This window comes from Solea solea, chromosome 4 (genome assembly GCF_958295425.1).
Source record: "Solea solea chromosome 4, fSolSol10.1, whole genome shotgun sequence".
Lineage (NCBI taxonomy): Eukaryota > Metazoa > Chordata > Actinopteri > Pleuronectiformes > Soleidae > Solea > Solea solea.
In genome coordinates this window covers 16,489,790-16,504,719 of record NC_081137.1, presented here as the reverse complement: position 1 = coordinate 16,504,719, position 14,930 = coordinate 16,489,790, and the positions used below count along the sequence as shown (strand labels likewise).

At 40.4% G+C, this 14,930-nt stretch overlaps 1 protein-coding gene across 2 annotated transcripts in view; it reads right to left on the bottom strand.

Moving 5' to 3' along the window:
• usp25 (ubiquitin specific peptidase 25) overlaps positions 1-2,525 on the bottom strand; it is a 32,301-nt gene extending 29,776 nt beyond the window's left edge. Inside the window, exon 1 of one of the 2 annotated variants that reach the window (XM_058627092.1) lies at positions 2,323-2,525. In XM_058627092.1, the coding sequence (XP_058483075.1) occupies positions 2,323-2,364 (42 nt within the window). In that variant the 5' untranslated portion in view covers positions 2,365-2,525. The remainder of the gene's footprint in view (positions 1-2,322) is intronic. The other variant, XM_058627093.1, reaches the window with a different exon arrangement.
• Between the last annotated feature and the right edge of the window lie 12,405 nt (positions 2,526-14,930).

The window sequence follows — 14,930 nt, the reverse complement described above, 5'->3', positions numbered from 1 at the left end:
TATAGTGCTGAATGACAAATGCTACTGTGGAAGCCTCAACATCAGAGCTAATTTGAATGAAACACAGCTTCAACCAAAGAGACCTCTTTAGCAAAGGCTTTTACAACTGGTAAAGTTACAATGACTTTTTGCCAAGTTTCAACCAACGAGGTAACTAACCATAAAAATGACAGGTGGTCAGTGACGCAGACTAATGAAGGCTTGCTGGCTGGGTCACTTCAGTGTGAGGAAAATTACACCTGTGATAGACTTGTGCCAAGTCAACCAAAAGAACGGATGGAAATGCACAAACACTCATTTCCATGTGACATGTCTGGCACGGCTGTTTGTCACACTGGTCATGAGCAAATTACAGGACAGCCTCTGAATAACACCTATTAATGTTGTACACCACCTCACAAACAAGGGGCTTTCTCAGTGAATGTGCAAGTGAAATGGTAACAACCAAAAACAAACTGCACAAGCAGGATTAGGATTCCCTCAACAGAATCTCATCTCACCGTCCACAGGTCATTACATGAAAACCTGCACCACTCCCTGCACTCATGAAGCACAACTTGCAATGACTATTACTTAACCCCACAAGACAATCATATGTTACGTGGTTTTCCAAAACATTTGCACAGAAAATCCTTAATGAAAACAGAAAAACTTTAAATAAATTAATCATTTATTGCATTGAGGTTTTTACTCTTGAGGGAGTTGCAAAAGTTCATATAGAAAGGTGAATGTGCAAAAGTGCAATGGAAACAGATCCAGTGAATAAAATAATGGTGTTATAAAAATAATGACTCTTAAATGTAACTTCTGCATTTCACCACACTGGAAAAAGGGCAATTTATGGCACAAGAAGCACATGCAACAACAATAACAAATGGGTAGCAGCAATAAAACTCCAAATATTAGCTAAACAGCTGTGGATGGAACACTCGAAAAAGCCTGTTTTCATTTACCTAATGTTGAAAAAGTCCAGACCTAAACAGCGTTGCATTCTGTCATAAATACTGTATCGTCAAATACATTATTTGCCATTATTTTCAAAAGTCATACATGTACTATGTCAAAACTGTGCAAAAATGTAGTGGTCAATATTTACCCCATCTTAATTACCATGGGTGTTAATCATAATTTTATTTTGACTTGTGAAAAGGTCACACTGCATAATAAGGTTAGTGTTACACTGAGTCATTAATGAGAGGCTACGCATTTATTATTGCCTTCAGAGTTGAAACTGCCATGATGTGCCACCAGATATTCACGTAAATCAGACAGCTCTTTTTTAGGATTATATTAAATGAAATGTGTTCAGCTTGGTTTAACACAGTGAACATATGCTACACAACAGCGACATTGGCACCGAATGGCATGGGTGATTATGTAACACTTGCAAAGACGGTCAATTCTTTTCATTAGGACGAGCAAAGCAAACATCTTAACCACGTTTTACAAACTTCAATCAAGTGGTTACACAAGTAAACAAAGCTGTATAGTGCTGGGCATGGTGTTGGAAATCCCACAAATAAGAGCCAAAGAAGCTGAAGCAACACTCGTTGTGCACTCTTGTTAAGTATCGTCGCTATCAAGACTAACCTAAAAATCTGCTTTAGCCGTTATGAATCATAACATACTTGGCTTGCTAGGAGGCCACTAAATCCCCGCCAAGCGGCCAGGCTCAGCTTAGCTGGTACCCACACCGCTGGCCATACTTAGTAAACAAAGATATCAGATATGTGATGAGTACCACAGGAAACATTTGAACACACCAACACGGATACACACTTCAAACTAACTATTATAGATGGTGGTAGCACGTAGAGTGAAATGTATTCGGTACAGCGCCTCAGGAAATAGACTTCTCATATTAAATACTGCGAATTTAACATTAAAATGTAACCTGTCAGTGCCATTTGGCCTGCTTTATTACAATTGACGACACAACTGACTGACTACACTAACGCAACCGAGCGAGGCGTCGTTGTTGTTTGTTGTGCACTGACAGCTGTCATTGACGCTGTACGACAACGCTTTCGTAAAACACAACTTTACGTGATAACCGTTAGCTACCACTGGCTAACAGCTAGCAAAACATTGGATAACGCTTTGCGCAAGAGAAATGATGGGGCCTAGCATACACACGTTAACTCGCTGTTTACAGACGCATTTCTCCCGTTACCTACGTCAGAGCCGTAACCCACATGCAACAATTTAAAGACAACACAGCTAATAATAGTCCTAGATATCACACTCTGAAACTGCCTAGTCTTAAAACTATGCAACTATGCAGTGAAGCTAAAGTTAGCACGTTAGCTCATGTAAGCTTACCTTCTGTGAATGCTGCTGGAGGACATTCTGCTCCACGGTCATGGCCGGTTCACAAATAAAAATGTAATTAAATTAATCCAGGGTAGCAAAACGCACAGAGTAGTTCACAGCGACGCGAATTTTAACACAATGCTATGATGTCCCCTCCTTCACCAGCGACATCATGGGCGCCATAGCAGAGTGACTACCCCAGATCGTCAGCAGGCATGAAAACATTGCTCCTCCCTGCCTGAGATATGGGATCGATTACTCATGTCTGCCTGTAACTGCATTTACGTCATGGATGGGCCTTTTGGAAATCTTTTTTTTTTTTTGCAAAAATTCTACAAATCTCACCCTCGATTCTCACCTCCCTCAACGAAATTATTATTAGAAGACAGCACTGCATGTATTCAACATGTAAACATCTACAATAATCCGTTCCCTGAATGAATGCTCTCGATTGTTTTCTTTACCCCTGCTTTGCGTTTATGTTTATTTTCTCTCCTTTCATTATCACTTATTTTGCATCATATGGACTGATATTGTTATCCCTGTTGTGTTGAATATTGTTGTTGTTTTTAAGTAAGCAAACAGGAATAACAGCTGCTGGCTGATATGTGGGGTTTTATTACTGGCCTATTCAGCATCATTAATTTACGCTGTTAACATGTTTTAATATCCACACATGAACATATTTACAGACAACATGGTTGCAAATGCATGAAAGCGACTGCTAAATGACATGTAATGTAATGTAATGATCAAAGTGGGAATCAAAATGTAAGATATCATAGAGAATAATTCCAAAAGTAAGCAGTGTGTGACACATCAATATTTGTCTGCAGTTTTGTATATCAGTAGGATACATTATCTATCTATCCCTAGCTATTCTCCTATTACCAAAATGTACTCATATTGAATTTCCATCCATGTGCCCTTTTCTGCGAGAGGGGAGTGAAGCAAATCCTTGAACTTTGGTGGATCAAGTGTTTTGAAGTCAAAGGAGATTATATTGAAAAGAAAAGCAAGAACAATATTTCCCCTGTGATGTTCTCTAGCCGATAACATTTTTTTAAGTAGCCTCGTACAATATATGAACATATGAGGTAAAACGTATATGACAAACATGTATAAAACATACATTAACATGTATTTCTCATAGTATATGTAGTCATTTTACCATGGGTATGCCATATAAGTGCAAATATGTCACAGTATTGGTGATATATATATATATACTGTGTGGCAAAACACTCAGGGTACAGGTACAGGGAGTGTAATTGATTTATTTTATTTTACATGTGCTGTATTTCATGCTTAATATCAGGGAACATGATATGCAGTTTACAAATTCATATTATGATCAATGAGTTGAAATGCAAATACAAAAGGTCTGTCCCAAATATGTGCTTTTATCCCTAGTTATCTTGATTATTACCTGGTTATCAACCATTTTCTCGATACAAATGTTCTTGTTAAGAAAGGTATCTACGCTACTATAACCCTTTGTGCATCATTATATGTGCTGTATACCATAATACTGTTGCCTGTTGCCTCTGTTTTCAGCTCCAATTGTTTTTCAAATTTGGGAACTCCATTTCGGCCTCTGGGAGGCGCTATAACTACATCATTATCTGCTTTTGGACTAGTGCTATTTCACAACATTAGGTTTCATATTATACAGAGATTCAAATAAACATTACAGCCACTGAAGCACAGCTGTTCTTGTTGGTGACAAAAGTAACTAAGTACATTTACTCAATAACTGTCCTTGAGTCCCATTTTGAGATGATACTTACATTAAAGTAGTCAATTCTGTTTATTATGGTTATTATCCTAAACATGTTACTTTCCTTAAATGAAACAAAACAATCCATCATTGTGGAAAGATAATTTGAGACTAATTATTAAGTGAATGTAAAATGTAATAATTATCTTAAATTAAATAATATTTTTGCCACCTCCGTCATCATTGACTTAAAGTACCTGTGTTCTCACACTAATTTCTGTATCACTCCAGTAATCTCCTTACATCCCCGTCACGTCAAGTACATTTTGGGACACAAAGACAAAGTCACGTGTCCACGTCCGCTGTCCTATAGCAGTTATAATAACACCCAACATTCAGATCTGTCAGCTGTGATTAATTCAGTGTAAGATGGGAGAGCGAACAGCCCTCTCACGTGGAAGTGGGTCATCCTTTGAGCTGTTCAGGAATAGTCTTGTCGTAACAGTTTTTTTTTTTTTTTTAATCTGCAGCAGTCAGCATTGCTTTGTTCACGTGAACTGTGTCATCTAAGTAGTACAAATAAATATTAATAGGAATCGTTAAAACTTTGTGTCGAGAAAACTTGGCAAAAACAACAGTCTATGAATATTCTAAAATATACGCATGCATTGCCATTTCATCACCCCCAAAAAAACAACAAGTTATGGAGTTTGTATTTATATATTTGGATGTAACATATGTATCTTTTGTTCATTCACTCCAAATATTAGTCTCAAAGTGGTACTGCCACTCCACTTTTCTCCAGCAGAGGGCGACATCCTCCTGTGGAGCTCCAGCTTGCATAATGACAGAGCCCCACAGTCACAGCAGCAGCAGCAGCAGCAGCAGCCTTGTGCAAAAGGAAATGAATCATGAGAATGATTCCACTTCATAAATCAGGTCACAAACTGCAAATTGCAGCTCCGTGTTTTCATCCCTATCTCGCACTTGTATACGAGGCAAAAAATAGGTGTTGTCAAAAAAAAAAAGTAATGAGTGACGCTGTCACACAAACGGGGCCTCCTTGTCGGTTTGACCTCGAGGCACGAGGTAGAGCAATGAGTCAGAAGCGCTCAGAAGCTGCCAGGAAACTAATCAGAAAATAAGTTGATGAATCAATTGGCAAAGTCAAACAGCAGCCGCAGCAGTCTGAAGAGATCCTTGGCTGACAAGCTGATAGCCAATATAAAGAGCTCAGATCAAAACATATCCTGAAAGTGAGCCCGAGGGCCGATCATAGTAGCGTCACTCAACTCCAAGAGACAAAAACTCCCCACACCCTGTGTCTCATTCAGTATACAACATGTGCCACATATTACAGTTGTACTTTTGATAGTAAAATATCTGTTTTGAACAGTATTTAAAAGGATCCCGATGTATGGAAACAACTGTCCGGCTTCATTACCTGAATGCGTCTCAAATATTTCTTCTTATCTTTCAGGAAATACACTGCATATTGTAATTCCATCTTATTTCAAGTACATCGGCTGTTCGTGTGTAGCGTCCGAGCGCTTTGATGATACAATTTATTCCTACCATGTCTTAAACCTTTGCACTTGATACTGAGCGAAATTGTCACACTGTTACCGATACTTTCACCGTGTCACGCGGAGCAGAAGTTTTGTCTTTCATAAGCGCTTTAATGTTCGCCGTGAGTACGAGTTTCCCCCGGTAAAATATCACCACCCTGCGTTTTCTGCAAATCATGGGAAATGTTTCATTTATACATTCCGGAAAGGAAAAAAAAAAGGAAGAACAAAAAAATGGAGGTCTGAATGATATAATTTTTGGCAAGAGGTTTCATAGGTGCCGTAAGATTTTGTAAGTGACATAAATCACAATTATTTGAGACATTCTCATTTGTAGATGGAGGGGCCAGTGGTCGGCGCGAGCGGGAGCGAGACTCCTGCCAAGCAGCAGTCCACACTAATGTGTATTTAGAACAGAACATGGTGGCGTTTTATGAATTTTACATAAAATCGGGGCAGGCGTGAGCCTTTGTAGGGTCCTACGCAGAATTGCATTCCACCACCTTGGAGTAGCGTGTGCTTGACTGTAACACGATTGTGTTATTTACTCCAAACCAGTGTCAATCTTGTTTTTTTTTAGCTTAGATGGCACTTTTTTGCACTTTCGTATTCAAAGTAGGTGCTTTTACTGAGCTTGAATTAAATAAGGGAACCAGTTTAATGGCTTTAGCTTTTAAAACAAATATCTAAAGGGGCCCCCTGGTGAGCAGCCACTTATGGCGCTTTTCCATTATACTGTACAGTTCTAGCACTACTCGGCTCATCTTACTGTTTGGTATCAGGCCCGTTTTCCTATGGTACCTCCTCAACGTGGGCGCGGCATCATGAAACTGCTGTGACCTTGTTTCATACGTGACACAAACACACAGACTAGTAACAGACAGAGCAGTTGCTTTCAGTGCAGTGAATCATTAGAATCAGTGAATTAAAGAGATTTGTTCACCTGATCGCTCAGTACTTCCTGCATCTGAACTGAAATATGGCAGAAATAACGCTCGTGATTACGCTCACAATCGCTGGTTTTTGGCAGTGCTGTCGCTAAATATACACCAGACTCCTCTGTTAGACATTCCCTTGCTAAATATTGAAGATCAGCTTATGTCTTTCGTGATTTAAAAGACTTTTTAATTGATCTATAGTTGAGTTGCTATCCCTAGTATCATGGAAAAGTTCCATTAGCACAATATCTGACAGGTGCTTTTTGTGCCTCAACCTAAATACAAGTCACACCTAAAATTAACCATGTTCATAACCAGGTTACCTGGTTACTACCATCACTCTCATTTCCTCCTTTCAGCCACAAGTGGTTAAAACTGTATCGCATGGAAATGCACATTAATAGACCTGTAAATGAATAAATGTACATTTCGGCTTAGAAATGTGAGCTCATACAAATCTGTGGTTTGCAAATAATCAGATTGAATAAGAAACACACAATGGCAAATGTCTGTGTCGAAAGTGTCTTCGTCGTCGTGTCCCTGAAAGGTAATGGAGCATGTGTCGAAAAAGGAACGGAGGAAAATATAGTTTATTATTCATTCATTTTAACAAACATCGCCCGCCACTGCTTCCTGTCCCACGCTCAGACAAACCGCTTTGAGCTGGCTTAGTGCGGACACTGTATACATGACAATGTTTTGCAAACAAAATGTTGAATTTCATCTCCTGCCAACATCTCTGTGCATTATTTAAGAGTCATTAAGGGTAAACTGTTCTAATATTATTATTATTATCATTATTAATAATAACTAAGGGCTTGGTGCAGCTACATGTAAGTGGTTGTGGGTGACAAAGCATTCTCCAGTATTGCCACACACTCGAACCGGGGGGGGGGGGGGGGGGCATTGTGCTGGTCACCACACGGAATGAAATTGAGTTGTGAACATTTTTTACGAGTGTACTCTATCACATTATGGCTTTAAGTTAAATGAGTTGGCACGGTCGCGATCAACGTGTGAGGATCTCTTCTGGAAGCAGACAGCTCCTCCACGTACTCCAGCACAGTCTCCTTCACTGTTTATTCAAAGGCAAACGGTGCACAACGTCTTTATGGGGAAATCTTGATACTGGTCATTCAATTACACATCATCTGACACACGCTTCGAGATAAGGTTAGTGTGCACATCGGAAAAGAAACAGGGTCGCACATTGGAGACGTGGCAATCCACTTTTCTTTTTTTTTTTAGTTTCAGTTCCTGGATTTGGATTTCTGCTGATACTGATACTAATACCAGCTCTTCTTGCTTCAACATCATTGTTGTCATTGCTGGCATTAAGAGTAAGGTTACATGAGAGTGAAACCAGGGGGCATATGCGGAAAGCATAGGTATAAGAAGAGCTGCTTGACCGGGGGAAGATATCTGGCCCCCTCACGGTGTTCATATTGCCAAATTCATTCTCCAGTTTGTCCTCAAAGGTGATATATATAAGGCATTTATTACATTAGGACAGAAAAATGACAATGATATATCAGAGATTAAGGAAAAGTGAAATACTGACTTCACGGATAACAATGACGCAGCTGGTCTGTGGTGTAGTCTACGTGATATACTACAAAAGGGCCAGGATTTCCATATGACCACTTAAAAACTCTTGTAATTTTCTTGTCATTTTAATAAAAAACACTAATTAAACATAACTGAAATTAAATTAAATTAAATTAAATTAAATTAACTCTTTTTTTTATATAGGTTATTGCGCCTCTAGTCTGGCAACCCGTGCTGCTTTGTGTGAGTGTATTTTTTTTTTATGCGACCGGGAAAAAGTGGTCTGGACTGGAAATGCCTGACGGTTGCACTTTACTGTCCCTACCAGCTAATGCATCGCAATTATAAACATAGAAGAAAGAGGAAATGAAAAAGAAGCAAGCGACACTTTTTTGAGTGTTTCCAACAGACTGTTCCCGAATCTACGGATTCAGGCACTGACAGTATTCCCACTACAGTAGACCACACTACACCTCTGCAGCTAGTATACACACAAAATACATTTTAATGACTATACTGTATACTGTGTTTATGTTTTATTTTGGTCGGTTGAGCCACCTTCTTCCTCCGGTAATGGAGCTTGTAGCACTTAAACACACGGGATGCTAGCAGAGCGAATAGAGAGCAGTAAGTGTCCGAAATACTGAATGATATTGGGCCTAAAAAGCCTCAGCACGCCTCTCAAAAACAAAACAAATTAGGTTGTGGTTGTAGCCATTGTAGCAGGACTACACGCAGCACGTTATCTCCGCACTTGTTAGCGTCAGCCCTTGTTAGCACTAGCGCTTGTTAGCGTCAGCCCCTTGTTTAGTTAAGTGTGTTGCTGGTTACCCTAACATCGTTCATTCCCTTATTTTAAAGATGTCTCTTATGGCAATTGATCATTTAAAAAAAGTGTCATAGCGCTTGATGTGCGTTGAAGGAAGGAAAGTGTGTTGGCGCGTGCACATACGGAGTCTTGCGTGGCGTATACTACATGGGCAAAACCATGTATCACGTGATAACACACACTTTCAACAAATGTACATAAATTTGCACTGCATTTTTTTTATAATCCATAAACGCATCAGACTAAATGAACTTGGTCAGGATCTGGATTGGTTCTGTCAATTGCCTGGAATAAATCAAGTCTATATCGGCACCCGACACCAAATGGATGGATTATATAGAGATAGTGGCCGGTCAATAAACACTATATATCATCTCAGCTCTGTGTCTCGAGGAGGATTATTTTCATCACTGCTTATATTTCATTTCGCAACAATCATAAAACAAATATGACGTGTCATCTTGAGCATGAGCCCCGTACATATGAAGCCTTCATATGACAAAAGATAAGCCACCGTGTGCTTCTGCAGTCAGGGGAAATGACAGAGATTTTAGTTGCTGATGCCCGTTTTTTTTTTAATATCAAACACTGATGGAAGCGCCTGTCGTCGATGTTAATGTACAACACAGAAACAGCAGAGCCACATTTCCTGAGCTGCATCGCTGCACAAAAAGAATGTGCTCCACATATTGGTGTGTGTTTTGCTGCAAATAGTAATGGCAGCAATAGTATGTAGTTCACTTAATTATAAGCTACACTGATTGTGTCCTTTTCCTTTGCTGTTTTCTTTTGTCAGAGTGCAATATGAGCATTGATTATATGACAGGGTAAAGAATGGAGCAGTTAAACCCTGTCACGGCTGGATGTAGGGCAACGTGACAAGATCTTTCTTTTTCTCGAGAATCCAGCTATTTTCTAGCCTTTTCATTTTTTAGAAATGGTGGACGCTCGCCACTTCCACGAGCCTGCGGTTCATATTTATTCTACATTTGAAATGCTTATGCACTGTTGTGGCCAGAAGCTTGAAGCTTTTTTTATTTTTTGGTTCATCTGTCTCTTGTTCCTGAACATGACATCTCTCAGTATCACCTTGAGGGAGTTTCTCAAAAATTCAGAACAAACATGTGATGGAACTGCTTCGATGTTGGCGGTTGAAGTCCCATACGTTAAAAAACAATAAAATGATGAAGTGGTGACATTTTATATCAAAGTGTCAATAATGTGCCAAGACAACACTTTTCTGAAAGTTCACTTGACTCATTTTTATGAACAAAAATAGAAGAAAAACTGTCTATTTTGTGACTTCTGCACAATTATTGCTACTTCATATCCCTACTTAAAAATGCGATATATAATTAATCATAACTTTGACGCATAAGAAGACGAAAAAACACTTCTTTTTTTTAAAGCCTGAATATGTGACCTACAAACACACACCCCTATGATGTCCATATAAGGAGTTGTGCATTATTCCCACGGCATTCAAGGTTAATAAGGATTATAGTGTTAATATAAAATGGATTCAGTTTAAGAACACACCATGATGAAGAGTTTTCTTTACAATTTAAACAGTAACACTTTACATTACCGTACAGTAACAGCGTAAAAATAAGTCAATATCATGTCATTTCAAACTTAATATCCAGGTAATAGCTTGATAATCACATTTACTGTAGCGTAATGCTTTCATGTTTACATATTTTGGAATAAGAAGTGGTAATAATTATATTATAATGTTGAACTCCATCCTCTCTCATGTCCCACACACTATTACAACTATGACTAATAAACTATTACCACGTTGTTTTTGTACTTTGAGGTAAAATGTTACATAAGACATTGATGAAAAAGGCAGATAGTTATTTTCCTTCTTCCCTACAGTTGCACGGTCCCTTTAGAATTGTGCTGAACTTTGAAGTGCTCTTAAAGCACTTCTTTTTTTTTTTTTTTTTTTTTTAAAAGCAACTTTTTTTGGTTGTTTTTTTTCCCCCTGCATGACTTCACACTGAGCGGATCATCAGAGCACAAACTCGGGAGTTAAATTTGGCATGCTTCATCTTAAATGGCCCTTAACCCGCGCGGCCCATAGTTCACATACAATGCTCGTCTCAGCCAGACTGCATGACACTGGGCTGACCTTTCTCATTCGACTGGGGATTTTGACAAATATTTACTTGAAAAGTTCACGACCCCTGCAGTTAAACAGCGACGTTATTGTTTCTGATGAAACGCACAGGAAATGAGTGGTCTATACGTTTCCTAGGGATGAGACTTTCCACATGAAAGGGCTCGAAATGACTGTTGTTTTTTTCCTCTTCGTTTAAACTGAGAATAGGTTAAGGTTAAGTGAAATGAGTCACATTTGTATAATAATAATGATGATAATGATATAAAAAAAGCTCCAGGTCCAGCGTGTAGGTGCAGCAGTGACCTGTGTGAGAGGATCTGCGGCCTGGCAGACAGGAGACTGACATTGCTGCCTCTCCCCGGCCAATTTGTAAAACATTTGCTCTCGTGGCGTTGGACATGGGCAAGTATCATCCATGTTCTTTCAATGTCAGCCAACATCCCCAAGCTGACAGGCTGCTCTGCGGACTGCAGGGACTCTCACTTGTCATGAATATTACATCGGGACTGTTTACATGCTCGCGCGGGGGCCATCGGCGAGCAAGTTTTTACAATTACACACTTCAGTATAGTATAAATAAAAGAAGAGTCGGTTTTTTTTTTTTTTGCACTTGAATCTTGTACTTTGCATGGCGCAGGTTCAAACCAGAAGTCGTCTCGTCACTCTGACTTATTATTTCCGCCATTTTTTGCATCGCACATCAAGCCTATTGCTTATTTATGAGTAATTACCGCTTTATGTATGCAGAGCAAGAGGCCACAGGAAGCGGCGAGGGGTTAAGAAGCTGTCAGGCTTGAGAGAAAAGAGCGCCAGGACTCGAGCTGCACTGCCACTTGTCATATTTATGAAACGTTAGAAGACGAACGGCCGGAGTGTAATGCCGGGGGAAGGAGAGGGAGGAGGAAGGTAGTGGTGGTGTGTTGTGTGGTGTGTGTGTGTGTGTGTGTGTGTGGTGAGGGGGTGGGAGGGTGACACAGCTGCAGGCCAACAGTTGATCCTGTCCCGGGAAACAGGATCAGCCAGGTCAGGGTGAGGAGGGGGGGTGGGGCGGGGAGCAAAAGGCCGCGACCCCTGAGGTTAAGGAACAAACTTCACAAAGAGGTACATCTTCAAACGAGAAAGCCCACTGGGGAACTGGTATAAGGTTGAGAAAATAAACCGGTTTGACCTCCTTTTCTCGGAGGCAGGAGTTTCCCCCCAGGTGTTTGCTTTAACCTCTTTTTTTTTTCTCTTTCTGTTGTGTGAAAGAGACACTGCTCTCATGTATTTCACACTCACACAGCCACGGCAACAGCAGCAGCAGCAGCAGCAGCAGCAGAGAACAGACACATTGTTACTGGAGTCTGTTAACAACAACAACAAAAAAAGTCTGGTGTTGTTTTTTTTTTTTTTTAGCATTTTATTCATGCATTCTTTATTACACTCCAGATGGGGTCACATGACCCATAAAATGCTAATTATATTGTGTGTGTGTGTGTGTGCGCACATCACATATGAGGTCAAACCCTGTGCTCAAAGTTCACACACTTGTATGAGGCGAGGGGGCGATCGAACATCTGTGAGCGTATTTACCACACCAATCACCGTGACAACAAGTGACAACTGTTCTCAGTATGGTCTCCATGTGAGTAAACAAGAGCATAAGTCATTACCACTAAAAACAAAAAAAAACCAAGCCAGAGAGAAGTCGGCGCTTTAAACAGTTTGTGCGTTCCCATGCAGACGAACCCATGAGTGCACACGTTAAGTGCCGTCATTAAGTTGTTTGTCAGAGAATCAGCATCTGTATCTCCAGGAAATTGTTTTTGGAGGCCTCATAACTATGAAATGCCTGTTGGGGGACTTCCGGGTCCTTGAGTCATTGGTGGCCTGGTGTGCAGCGCTCACATCCTTTTAGCCTCATGCTGAGGTCAGGAAATTAAAGCGAGGAGCCACAGACAAACAGCCGATTGTCAGTTTTACACCTTGACCTCTGCTTAAACTTGCAGCTCCCCTCCTTTATGTTTGCCGCTGCCTCAGCAGTCGGAGGAAATCAAGAGGTTACGCGCGGTTCAGCCTTGATAACAATCTCGAAATGGAGAAGTTCACCGAGGGGAAAGGTTACGGGGAGTTTAAAGAGAGTGCAGTCAGTCATGGGGAGGATTAAATAAAAAGGGAAGCCAGGGCTGAGGAACTGCGCTGTGTTTTCAAAAGCACAGTGCAGACAAAAAGCTGTCTGTTCGCTCACTGGACTTCATATTCACTCCCAGCGCCAGAGAAGTTTAGCTTGAACTCATCTTCACCTTCAGGAAGTCCCACGCTACGGGCCTGTTTTTCTCGAGTCTGGAAAGTTATCACGATTCGGACAGCTTTCGAGACTCAACACAGGGTTTCGGGTTTTGTATCGACCGTACTATGAGACCTATTTCAGGCTCGACATAGAAGATATGTGTTCCATTTCGTAAGGCACATCCTCGGACATTCAGCGTACATCTGGTGACCTTTGAGCGTCCTCCCTCCTTTCAGTGTCTTTCCTGCCTTTGTTAAGACTCAGCAACTCAGAAGCAGTAGAGGTTTTTGGGCCAAATACAGGACATCCTGTCACTCTAATAGAACACAGTCTTTGATTAAACCAAAGGTGAAACTGTCTTTGATGTCCTTCAGCAATAATACAATTCCTCATCGTGAGGCCCATATCGGATGAATATGATAACTTCCCTATTACCTGAGGTCATTTATGCTATAGGTGCACGCGGCGCGGCGTTTGTGGCATCGCTGATCAATATTTCCATCACGATCTTTTCGCATCAGTGATCTGGGAGAACTTCTGCTCTTTCTCTTTACAGCCTCGAAAAAAATCTGTCCTTTAAACGGGAGACTTTGACCTAAAGCAGTGCTCTCAAAGTTGCGGCCCGGGGGCCACATGTGGCCCTCCAAACAATATCAAGTTGTAACGAGTCATTTCTATATGTTTTTATTATTAAATTAATAAGATTAAATTTTTTTTGGGTTGTTCCATATTAAAACAACCAAAATAGAAATTAAAACCTATTTTCAGAGATGCTGTCGCGCGTCTCTCCGGGCCAAACTGATAAGATGAGCTGCGATCACAAGACGTTAGTATGAAAACACACACCTGGTGATTTAGAATCAACAGCGGCTCTTAAAACTGTTAAATATATAAATGTCACTTTTAAATATAAACCAATGTCTACATCTGCACACAACTCTCTCTCTGTATTGCTCGCTTTAGTAGCGCTTAGATCTCACGTCGCCTGGCGACAGAATTAATTAGTTTTATGCAAAGACAAACCACAGCGACACCGATCTACGGAAAAATGAAGTGGTTCAGAAGTTTGACGGAACAAACGCTTGTGTTTGCTTGCAGAGCCTGTTTTCAGATGCAGGATGCAGCGTATACAAATAAGGTTAGCTCATCAAACAGAGGCAGAATAATCACGTAATTACACAGACGTACACAGATGCAGACGTGACATTTAACAATTCAACATGTTAAACTTTGTTAGGTAATCACATTCATCTAAACCTGACCTCTCACATGAACAAACATGTGCTTGACAAATGCGTTTCAGAAGATTAGAAGAGTTAAAGAGTCTCGCTCAGATCTCATCTTGTAACTCAAGAAGGGAATTTTCGGAAGAAATTGCTGTGGGATTGCTGCCTCCTGCCCGAGCCGAGCCCAATCTGGCACGCTGCATCGCATTGGTATGAATGAGACGTTGAAATGATGAGTTCAAGTTTCTAGTCGAATGTCGGAATGTTAAAGGAATACTTCACCGAATTGCATTTAGCTTTGTATTACTAGCATAGGAGTAGTATTTTTGAAAAATGGTGCTTCCCAACCTCAGTTTCCCCTGAGTGGAGAAATATCTTGATTCCTTTTTTG